At 42.5% G+C, this 12,452-nt stretch overlaps 1 protein-coding gene across 1 annotated transcript in view; it reads left to right on the forward strand.

The window, feature by feature from the left end:
- The first annotated feature begins 9,281 nt into the window (after positions 1 to 9,281).
- SSC4D (scavenger receptor cysteine rich family member with 4 domains) overlaps positions 9,282 to 12,452 on the forward strand; it is a 29,185-nt gene continuing 26,014 nt past the window's right edge. The window contains exon 1 of the mRNA XM_070945953.1: positions 9,282 to 9,399. Coding sequence (XP_070802054.1) covers positions 9,282 to 9,399 — 118 coding nt within the window. The remainder of the gene's footprint in view (positions 9,400 to 12,452) is intronic.

Here is a 12,452-nt window from a genome sequence, read left to right on the forward strand (position 1 = left end):
GCAATTTTTCTTCTTCCTGAAACTCCTTCACATATCCTTTTTCATTTTTTAATATGGCTTACAGGAGCACCACAAACTGCACGTAGACTACACTTGGCAGGGAAAACTGCCACAAGGACCGGAGAAGGGTGGGGGGAAGAGTGGGAAAGATTGACCTTATTAACAAACTAGAAGTGTATTTTGGCTTTCTGCAATGTCACATAACTGGCAGCTATGCCAAAACCAGTGGAAATATTCAGGATTTCACGAGCAGGAAAAAAGAAAGTAAAATTTAAGCAGGAATTTGTCATCTCCCTGTGACATCCATTCTGGTTAAGAAAAGCCACTTGGCCTACCCAAGCCACAGGAAGTATTTTTTTGAGAAATAATGCTTTTATTTAGGATGTCTCTCTTCTTAACTTTTTTTCATCCTGCTGTAAAACTGGGACAGAACATAAAGTTGAACGGCTAGAATAGCCTAATTCTATGCTAATCCAATTCACAGATGACATTGTGATAGTCACTGCTAGAAATAATTATTTTACAATAACAAGGAAAGCATGGAGAACATGGCTTCAAGAAAATTTCTGACCCCTTAATAATAGGTCTACTGTATGAATGAAGCATGTTAAGACAAGTGGTGGGTTGCTACCGGTTCACCCCAGATTGAGCGAACTGGTAGCAGCGGGGGTGGGAGGCTCCGCCCGCCCGGACATCTCTGCACATGTGCAGAAGCATCGTGCGCGGCCACGAGAGAACTGGTAGCAAACGAAATTGAAACCCACTACTGGTTTAGACAGGAGGTATTGGCTACTGCCTGATTCTTTTATAGGGAGATATATTGGGGGGGGGGGGGTTTGTTCCTTATATTTTTTTCTCTCTTCACTAGGTAGGTTTCTCCTGCCTTCCATTGAGGTCCAACAGTGCAAAGGCCATGTGTCCCAAAACTTCACTGAGTGTAAGATCTTCTAAAGTGGCAGTTGGGTTGGCAACCTTTTTCTGCTTAGGAAATGGAGGCCATGCTACTGCTGCCATTTTGTCCTCCTTCTCCACTTCATGGCTTAGTGCTAGGCAGAGGACTAGTGCAATTGGTGCAAATTACAGCAAACTGCCTGTTAATTTCCACAGGACAGCATGCGCACATTATACCTCAGTAGCGGGTTCCACTTACCTTCGCTATTGGTTCGGAACTGTGAGCGTGCTTGCTCGCATGTCACGCTTTTGCACATGCGCAGAGCAGTGGTGGGTTTCAGGTTTTTTTACTACCGGTTCTGTGGGCGTGGCTTGGGCTTGCCATGGCTTGGTGGGCATGGCAGGGGAAGGATACTGTAAAATCTCCATTCCCTCCCCAATCCAGGGGAAGGTCATTGCAAAATCCCTATTTCCTCCCGATCAGCTGGGACTCGGGAGGCAGAGAATAGATGGGGGCGGGCCTAGTCAGAATTTTTACTACTGGTTCTCTGAACTACTCAAAATTTCTGCTCACCGGTTCTCCAGAACTGGTCAGAACCTGCTGAAACCCACCTCTGGCGCAGTGTCCGTGATGACATCCGGGCGGGTGGGCGGAGCCTCCCACCACCGCCACTACTGGTTCACCTGAACCGGGGCGAACCGGTAGAAACCCACCACTGCCTGTGCTGTAGGCCCTGCACTGGTTCCCAATTGGTTTTCAGTTGCAATTTAATGTCCCATGTGATTTGGTGCTTTCCCAGACAGCTTCCGACAATCAAAGTCAATGAGGGAAGCCAAATTTGCTTAACAACTGTATGATTCAGTTAACAACTATAGCAAAAATGGGTGGAACCCACTTAATAACCAAACAGAAATTCTTAGCAATAGAAATTCTGCTCCCAAATGTAGTTATAAGTCAAGATTGGCATATTTATTACACTATTTAATCAACAGTTACATAGTAAAGAAAAAGGTTACAGAAAATGTTTAAATCCTATTTGCCACTATTGCAATGTTTAAATCCTTGTCTCTTTCTATTTTACCTGTCATAGAGGCAAGCAGGCTAAGTGAAACAAAATAAACCCCCAAATGAAAATGGGAGATCTCTCTCTCGCTCTCTTCTCTTTTTTTTTTTACTGGCTTGAGATTGGTATGCAAGAAATTCCAGCCAAGTTGGTTGTAGCCAAATGATCATTAATAACTTCCTCCCAATTTAGATTTTCTTCCTGTTTAAAAAAGACGCCTCCGCCCAAAACAGCAGCAGCAGCACCATCAGCAACATATTTTTCTCCAAAGAATTTCTAATCTGGTATTCACTTTCTATCAATAGCTTTGAGAAAACACCTCTTGCATTTCTTTTGCCCTCTCTGGAAATTTGACCCATTCATCAGAGAATTATGTACCTTCAGAGATGTCTCCGCTGAAATATTTCCCAATCACTGCCTCTTTGCTTATGGTTATGGGGTTTTTTTTTGGGAAAAACTAAATGAAGATGTCTTCCTGCATAAAGAGAACGATTGCCATACAATTTAATTTTAAGCCTTAATTACCTGCTTTACCAGCTCCAAATATATATATATACACATAACACAAGGTTACTGCAATGATAGATTGGAATTAAGCAATTAATAGATGAGACTTTTTCCTCCATGCTTCTTCAGAATTTGCAAGGAAAGAAAAAGGACGAAGAAAAAGGGGTTGGTTTCCTTGGCATACAGATTGCCCTTCAATTTTTAAAGAATATATTTTTATGAGTTGGCTTTTTTCCCCTTCAATCTTCATAGATTTTGGGATGTAACCCTGATTTTGTTTCAACAGTGGAAAACAGAATAGCAAACAGGTAGGTAATCTTTACAACTCCTTTTTCTTTCGATATTTGCAACATTTGTGGAAATACCACCTTATATAGTTTAAGAAAACATAGCCACTCTGCATGTCCTAAGTACAAGGTATCTCTATTGCTAGAATTGGACATTAAAAGGAATAGAACTGATGTGCAATATTTAGCATTGGTATTAATTTTCCATACTTTTGGACTATATTTTACTTTTCTAAAACTATTTTAAAGATAATAATTGCAAATAAACAAGTATTGAAAATACACTAGTGACATTTCATCCTAAGAAAATATTGTTCACTTGTGAAATAATTTGTCACTGGGGATGACACTTAACAGGTCAATCTTAACAAGGTGTGTGCCATGATGGAAAATTTATCCTGTACTGCACTTGATCCCAACAAAGCAATTCTCACTTTCCAATAGTTACCATAGTTGAATATCCAGTTTATTTTCGTGATGTTTATTGGAATTCTTGGAACCAGGTTCTCAATTCAATTTTCAAGAATTTTAAATGGGTACTGTGCTGAATTTTCATACATTTAAAACCATTGAAGGCTTAACCAGCTGACTTAACTATAGAAAAGTAACAAAAATAGTGAGAAATCTGGAGTCAAACCTTATGAGGCAAAACTGAAGGGCTGGATCTATCGGTATGAACCTTGAAGGTGAGATCATCTCTAGTTGTTTATGTACACTAGTATTTGATTAGTTGTAAAGTAGACTATATATTTTTGTTTAAATTGCTAGGATTCCTTCCTTTCCTGATAGAGATAGTTTAGCATTTAACCCTCTGACTGCATTTTGAAATGGAACAGAAAGATTGAATGCTTAATTGTGAATTATGCTTAAATGCTTAATTACATTGCAGCTAGCATTCTTACCATCCCCATTACCTGCAAACAGAAATGATTGGGGTTGAAAATTCTGCTAGATGGGTTTTGTAATCTTTATATGTGGGTGTATGCTGTATGTGTGTGTGTGTGTGTGTGTGTGTGTGTGTACCAGTGGTGGGTTTCAAATTTTTTTACTACCTGTTCCGTGGGTGTGGCTTGGTGGACGTGGCATGGCTTGGTGGGCGAGGCTTGGTGGGCGTGGCACAGGAAGGATATTGTAAAATCTCCATTCCCATCCCACTCCAGGGGAAGGATACTGTAAAATCTCCATTCCCTCCCCAATCCAGGGGAAGGTTACTGCAAAATCCCCATTTCCTCCCGATCAGCTGGGACTTGGGAGGCAGAGAATAGATGGAGGCAGGGCCAGTCAGAATTTTTACTACCGGTTCTCCGAACTACTCAAAATTTCCACTACCGGTTCTCCAGAACTGGTCAGAACCTGCTGAAACCCACCTCTGGTGTGTATCTATACATATATGTAAACATACACATATACAGACACATGTTCCTTTCAAATTATCTAGTCAAGATTGGATTAGTAATTCACCTAAACTCCATAAAGCTGTTTAGAAGAGTCCCATGATTCAGAGGGTTTTAAAAATTGCAGAGGGGTTAAAACTCAGCCAACAGACCATTCCCCAGAGAATCACACTCTGTCACTTAAATCTAGATTGACTTAATAAGACGTAGTTGACTGGGTTTTCACACAACAAATTAAATTATTTATTAGCAGATTACAAAGCACTTTAGCAAAGTTCACGCAACACACAGGCAAAAACAAAGAAATCACATGATGTGCTATCACAACTTTAGCATCTGCTATGAGCCAAAGAGACACAGCAAGTTAAAATGTAGTCTGAAACTAAGGAATTAAAAATCAGAACAGTCACATTCATCCAGAAATTCTAGAGCTATGCCATTTACCTGTTAATTACGTAGCCACCTTATATGAAAACAGATACACATGGATCTGTAATTATTCAGGAGCACAGGGTCGAAAGATAACTTCTATCAAGTGGCATAGCTTAAACTAGATGTCAGTTTTGCTAAGTTGGCTGCAAATAACAAAAAACTGTAATTGTGCGATTCTCCAGAATGTGGATCTACAGATTAAATAACAAATTCATTGCAACAGATTCAGTCCAACAAAGAAAAGATAGTCTCTTCACAGAAACATGCTCTTATCTCAAGGGTGCTTTTTCAAAAGGCAACTGAGGACCCAGTTTGTGGGGGCAATAAGCTGACTTTGTATAAATATACAAAAGTATGAAGGCTATTGCTTAACGCATTGTAAGCCGCCCTGAGTCTCCGGAGAAGGGCGGCATATAAATCAATTTTTTTAAAAAAAACAAAAAACTGGACTTTGTTTTAAAATAAAAATGAAAAACAATAACAAAGTTCACTTGCCTTATGAAAAAGCACCTTTGGGACAACTATGACTTGGATGACTGAGAATCTCCATAGATGTGAAACATGTTCTTAGATATTCAGGTCCCCATTGATGTATGAATCAATAGCATTTTTATCACCCTATCTTTCACTTGAAAAAAGACCTTTAGAGTGGCCTATTAAAGATCAGATGTTAGGCTTACCAGCTAAAGGACATGTCACAGATGAGAAAATATTAAAGGGTGGATAAAGAAAATCTGAGTATTAAATCTCAGTCACAGAGGACAGAAACTTCAGGCCTTCTAAAGATTTCATTCTTATCTTCCCTGAGGTAACTATATAGTAATGCAGTTTGAAGCCTTGTTCAGATTTTTATATATTTTTTTTTATCCTTCCTGCTGTAGCACAAAACAGAAAGGCAGAAAGGGGAAAAGCGAAGGCATCAGATACCTGAAATATAATTCAGGTCTGTATGTTTTTGGCAGATGCTGCTTCTACTTAATTTGCCTGAGAATTTGGCTAATTCTGTTGAAGTCCAAACATTCTTAGAGTTGCTAGGGTTGAAAAACACTAAGCTACAAAAATGGTGGTTTCTTAATCTTTGGTTGTTTTAGTTATATTTTAGGAACCTTTAGAGCAGGGGTCTCCAACCTTGGCAACTTTAAGCCTGGCGGACTTCAACTCCCAGAATTCCCTAGCCAGCAAAGCTTCAAAACTTCAATTCTGGGAGTTGAAGTCCACCAGGCTTGAAGTTGCCAAGGTTGGAGACCCCTGCTTTAGAGTGGCAGCTATCTCTCAAGTACTGTTTAATTGATTATCACTGGTGACCCCAAGGGAACAAGCGGAATCAGATCAATGAAAGCAGTGTTGTGTCACTGTGATGCAAAATTTTGTCCCTTTTGTATGTGCATTGTGATGTCACACACAGAGATGCCACAAAGAGGTGGAGGTTCTGTTATCATGCCACTATGCTGCTGTTGTCATTGTTGTGGTTTTCCAGCTTGTTGCAGAGTCTTGGTCTCCATGATCTGGAGGGTCCTTTTCAGTGGTGGGATTCAGCCAGTTCTCACCTCTTCGGGAGAACTGGTTGTTAACTTTCAGAGCAGTTTGGCAAACTGGTTGTTGGAAGAAATAATTAGGGCAGAGAACCGGTTGTTAAATTATTTGAATCCCACCACTGGTCCTTTTCCAATTCTATAATTTTGTTATTCTATAAAATAGTTACAACTATTGTTGTAGCATCCAATCTGGGTTGGTCACCGGGACCAGAGGTTTAGTCTTCGGAGCTTTCACACATGTGCTGGAGTCCCTCCTCAGGGAACTTCTCTGTACTGGAACATTTAGCAAAATAATATCTGCCAAAACTTGCAGAAAGCCTAGCATTATTATGTTCTTTAAACATGGCAATCATCAATACACCATTGCAAGAAATGCATGAAAGTAAAATGCAAAATGTACATACAGATAGTCTTTGACTTATGACCACAATTGGGACAAGAATGCTAAGCAAGGTGATTGTTAAATGAGGCACACCAGGGGTGGGTTCTACTTACCTTTACTACCGGTTCACAACGGGATCGCGCGTGCGCATGCACAGATCGCTTCTCATGATGTCAGGATCAGTGGGCGGAGAGCTGGTTTTACTACCGGTTCTATAGAACCAGTCCAAACCAAGGGCAACCCACCACTGAGTCACGCCCAATTTTAGATCTTTTCGCCATGCTTAAGCAAATCGCTAAAGACTATAAGTGTAAATTACTATTTTATTTTTCACCAAGCATATCTTGTATGACAGATACAAGTGTAAACATAATTATAGATACATGAAAAGGATACGAATAAAAGAAAACATTAGGACAGGGATGATAGGCACGCTGGTGCGCTTATGCACGCCCCTTAATTATGCAGTTGTTAACTAAATCTGGCTTCCCTTATTGACTTTGTCTGTAAGAAGCCAGCTGGGAAGGTCACAAACGACTATCACGTGACCCTGGGACACTGCCATTATCATAAATACATGCTTGTTGCCAAGCACCTGAATGTTGATCATGTAATCGTGGGGATGCCGCGACAGTCATTAATGTGAGGCCCAGTCATAAGTCACATTTTTTAGTGCCATTATAAGTTCCAACAACAGTAAACATTGATTAAGTTATTAAGTCAAGGACTACCAGTACCTTAAAAGATGTGCCTATATACAGTGCGTACACATCGAACGATTCCAAAATCGCTCCCTTTTTCAAAACTATTAAAATATGCATACAGTCCATTCCCTTGCAATTGGCAAGGTGGGGGATGCTTCTTCTCCTATTGCAATTCTCTGAAAGGGAAGAAAAACCTGAGGCCAAGCCACACACTTTCCTTAAACCAGGACAGGTTCGTGCCGCTGGCTTGAGGACAGCTCATCTGCCATCGCTCAGTCTTTCTCAGTGGCCAGCAGGAGAGGGAAAGGCAGGTAAGGACCCCGCAGGACAAAAGTCGACATTATTTGCAAAGGAGAGTCCGCCCACGTGAGGGATGAATAGAGTATTCAAACACACACACACCGATGAGGTAGATTGTTTTTCATTCTCAGATGCCATTTGCCTGCCAACGTGCAGAATTCAAGAATGGAGAAAGTGTGTGTGAGAGAGAATGTGTAGGTGGGGAGTGGGAGGAGGGACATTTCTTACTTTCGCATTATCTCAAATAGTCCCTGTGAGGCTGGATTAATGGAGGTTAAGAGAGTTAAGAGGAGGTGGGCAGCTTTAGGATTAGATCAGTGTTTCCCAACCGTAGCCATTTAAAGATGTATAGGTTTCAACTCCAGAATTCCTCACCCAGCATGGGATTCTGGGAGCTGAACTTCATGCATCTTAAAAGTAGCCAAGATGGAGAAACACTGGGTGAGAGCAACCTTCCCAGCAAAAATCTGTAGAGATTCATAGTCATCCAGGTCATGGTTGTCCCAAAGGTGCTTTTTCAGGAGGCAACTGGACTTTCTTGTTTTTTTTTCCTTTGAAGATGTTTTGCTTCTCATCCAAGAAAGTTCCTCAGCTCTGACAGAATAGTGGGGAATAGCAGGATTTATATTCCTTGCAGACAGCTGGTCATTTGTATTCTTTTAGAGCAGAGGTGTCAAACTCGTCACGACGGTGTCACGTGACATATTGGGACTTTTTTCCCCTTTGCTAAACTGGGCGTTGGCATGGCCAGCATGTGACGCATCCGGCCTGCAGGCCAGGGGTTTGACAACCCTGTTTTAGAGGGTCATTGAAGCACTTGGAGGTTTATCCTTTAACCAGGAGCACTACTCAGGTGACCCTGAGGACACAGATAAACCTGCAAATGCTTCAAAGACCCTCTAAAAAGATACCAATGACCAGCTGTATGCAAGGAATATAAATCCTGCCATTCCCCACTATCCTGTCAGACAGTGGTGAAATTCAATTTTTTTTACTACTGATTCTGTGGGCGTGGCTTGTGGGCATGGCAGGGGAAGGATATTGCAAAATCTCCATTTCCACCCCACTTCAGGAGAGGGATACCACAAAATCCCCATTCCCTCCCCTCTCCTGGGGGAAGGACATTGCAAAATCTCCATTCCCACCCCACTCTGGGACCAGCCAGAGGTGGTATTTGCCGCTTTTCCAAACTACTCAAAATTTCCGCTACCGGTTCTCCGAACTACTAAAAATTTCCACTACCGGTTCTCCAGAACCTGCTGGATTTCACCCCTGCTGTCATAGCTGAAGAAGCTTCTTGGATGAGAAATGGAACGTCTTCAAAGAAAAAACAAGAAAGTCCAGTTGCTTTCTGAAAAAGCATCTTTGGGACAACCTTCCCAGCAGTTTTTTTCATGATCCCAGAGATTGCTCCATAACTTTTTTGAACTGTGGAATTGCAGAGACAGGTTATTTTTATTGAGTAAAATTGGGGCATTAAGTCCCATCGCCCAGTAATGTTGCACCAGATCACTGCAATTCTCAGAAACTGACAAAAGACCAGGGGGTGGGGCGGGGGAGGTGGGAATTCCAGGTTGGGGAAGGCTGGGTATAAGGAAATTAATCTGGGCTAATTTGCATTAAAATACAACCTTCATATATTTCTCTACCATGCCAAGTTTCATGTCTTTTACATGATGAGAGAAAGGTGCCCCGGCACTGTTTTTCCCTCTTCCTGGTGTGGCTTGGCAGACATCCCTTGGGAGAACATCAAAAATCTTCCACTTAATCCTGCAAGAAGCAGAAATGAACTTTGGACCTTGGCCAGGTTACAGGAAGAAAGATCAAAAGCCAGGACTCTGGGTACCACCTGCCTTACTGACCCTGCCAACACTGGCTCCATTCTTCTTCCTTTTACTAACAGGTGAGTAATCCCCTCCTTGTCCTCCTCTGCTGCTTCTTATTATGCCATCCATAGTTATGAAATTAGATAGCATGCAAATGATGATAAATGGACAAATGCAAGTAGTCCTTGATTTATTATCATGATTGGGACCAGAATTTCCAGAACATTGCACCCATTTTTGGTCGCCACTATATAAAAACGATGTTGAGACTCTAGAAAGAATATAGAGAAGAGCAACAAAGATGATTAGGGGACTGGAGGCTAAAACATATAAAGAATGGTTGCAGGAATTGGGTATGTCTAGTTTGATGAAAAGGAGGACTAGGGGTAACATGATAGCAGTGTTACAATATCTCAGGGTTGCCACAGAGAGGAGTGGGGTCAATCTATTCTCCAAACCACCTGAGGGCAGATCAAGAAGCAATGGATGGAAACTAATCAAGGAGAGAAGCAACCTAGAATTAAGGAGAAATTTCCTGACAGTGAGAACAATTAATCAGTGAAACACTTGCCTACAAAAGTTGTAGATACTCCAACACTGGAGGTTTTTAAGAAGAGATTGGGCAACCATTTGTCTGAAATGGTAATCGGGTTTCTGCCTAAGCAGGGGGTTGGACTAGAAGACCTCCAAGGTCCCTTCCAACTTTGTTGTTCTGTTCTGTTCATTGCTAAGCAAGGTGGTCGTTAAATGAATTGTGCCTGATTTTTGTCATGGTAAGCAAATCAGTGCAGTTAAGTGAACACTCCAAGCAGTGCAGATGCAAAAGTCCTTCCCTGCCTCCATATCCTTTCATCCATATCCTTTTTTCTCCTCTGTCCCATGTGATAATAATCTTTTTGAAGCAAATGTCTATGGAGATTCTCAGTCATCCAGGTCATGGTTATCCCAAAAGAGCTTTTTTCAAGAGGCAACTGGACTTTCCTGTAACCTTCATTGTATATAAAATAGATAGTGGTCAGGCCAGAATGAGACTTTTCGCCTCCTACCCTTGGTCTTGCCTGCTTCTTTGCCAGGCTTCCACCTCGGGGGAATTCTCTAGCTTTTCTCCTTGGCTGACACGCCCCTGTCCATTCGCCAAGGCCAGTCGGCCACGGCCCCTCTGTCTCACACGCTTCAGCACCGCCCATTCAACGCCACACTGTTTGTCCTGGGCTTTTAGCTTCCTGGGATGGTTAGTCACCAGCCAATCAGCTAGTTGCCAATGCTGGCAGCCGGAAGCCCAGGGGGAGGGGTGGAAGAGAAGAGCAGGGTTGGGGGTGTCCCCACCCCACACCTTTTCAGATGAAGAAAATAATCAAATAAACTGCTATTCTGCTCTCCCCACACCACACTTGATCCTGCAGTTGGGCTGCTGTTCCCCCCCACCGCCCACCATCTTAGGTACAGACATACGACATCGGTGACGACTGGCCATGACGGTCGTAAGTCAAGGATTGCCGTCAAATTGGAAAACAGTACAGGTAATCCTCAACTTATGACCGTATTGTCTAGTGACCATTCAAAGTTGCAGTGCCACTGTTGTCCATTTTTCACACTCAAGCTAGAAGAGAATTCCCCTGAGGGAAAGCCTGGCAGAGAAGCAGGCGCGGCCAAGGGTAGGAGGCGAAAAGTCCTAAACGCTGGTCAGGCAGTGGTCCAGCATGGCACATATGTGGTCTGGGCTGAGATTGGTCCTGTCACCTAAGGTGCTATCTTGTAGCAGTTGTTTCTTCACTACCATGACAGCTTCAGTTGTTGGAATGTATGTGAAGAGGAGAGTCACATTATAGGAAACCATGGTCTCATCTGGGTCCAGTTTTTCCAAACCTTGCTGATGAAAACCTGTGAATTGTTGATATGGTGGGTGGTATTGCCAACTAGAGGAATCAATATGGTGGTTAGATATTTTGCAATGTTGTAGATGACCGAGTTGATGCTGCTGACAATTGGTCTGAGTCAGTGGTGGGTTTCAAAAAAATTTACTACTGGTTCTGTGGTTGTGCCTTGGTGGGCATGGGAAGGCATGGTGGGTGTGGCAGGGGAAGGATATTATAAAATCTCCATTCCCACCCCACTCCGGGGGAAGGATAGTGCAGAATCCTCATTTCTTCCCAATCAGCTGGGACTTGGGAGGCAGAGAATAAATGGGGGCGTAGCCAGTCAGAATTTTTACTACCGGTTCTCTGAACTACTTAAAATTTCCACTACCGGTTCTCCAGAACTGGTCAGAACCTGCTGAAACCCACCTCTAGTCTGAGTGGAAGTCCAAGGAAATCCAGTTGCCTCTTGCAAATAGCACCTTTGGGACGATCTTTTTGAAGCCTTAGATTGTCCTCCTTCATTTAAGCCCCCCTTCTATACAGTATTTGTAAATAACAGCAGTGCCTTTGTTCTGATCATCCAAAAGAAATCAAATTCAAATTGTTGGTCGCCCTCTCATCCCCTTGCTTTTCTTGTTGCGTTCAAGATTAGAAAACAGATTTCCATTTCCACTTTTGTATGAAATTCCCAAATGCAAAGTCTAAATTTAGAACTGGGGCAAGTTAGCTACCGTGCAAATGTGTACGCAAATCTCAAGCATCTAATTTGTGTTTCATGATCTTGAATAGGCACAGAATCGTAAACCTAATTCTCTCCCCCCCCAGAGAAGGTAAAATTCAAATGTTTGGGGCTTGTTGATGAAACTGGGCACTTGATGTACCTCTATGGCAGTTCATGAGGACTTAGAAAGAGGATGAATGTCAGATGATGTGCAGGAGCCTTTTCCTCCTACTGCTCTGTAGCTGTGATAGACTTTGGTCCCCCAATTTCCAGTCAAAGGTGAATCAAATGCAATTGTACGCCAGTATCTGGTTCTTCTCCATTTAGATGTTATTGCTTCCCACCCACCAGTGGTGAAATCTGAACTGGTTTGCTACCAGTTTGCTGGCTGCGCATGCGCAGTGCGCACCAAATGCGCACTGCATGTGCATGCACAGTACCTGCCAAAAGGAGGCTTGGGAAGGTAAGTAGAAGTGAGGGGGGGTGGATCAGCTGTGGCGCGCAATTTAGCTTCGCTAGAAAGCAGGATTTCCTGCTTTCTAGCAAAGCT

This window comes from Pituophis catenifer, unplaced genomic scaffold (assembly GCF_029215685.1).
Source record: "Pituophis catenifer annectens isolate HBS135680 unplaced genomic scaffold, rPitCat1.0.hap2 SCAF_1, whole genome shotgun sequence".
NCBI classification, from domain to species: domain Eukaryota; kingdom Metazoa; phylum Chordata; class Lepidosauria; order Squamata; family Colubridae; genus Pituophis; species Pituophis catenifer.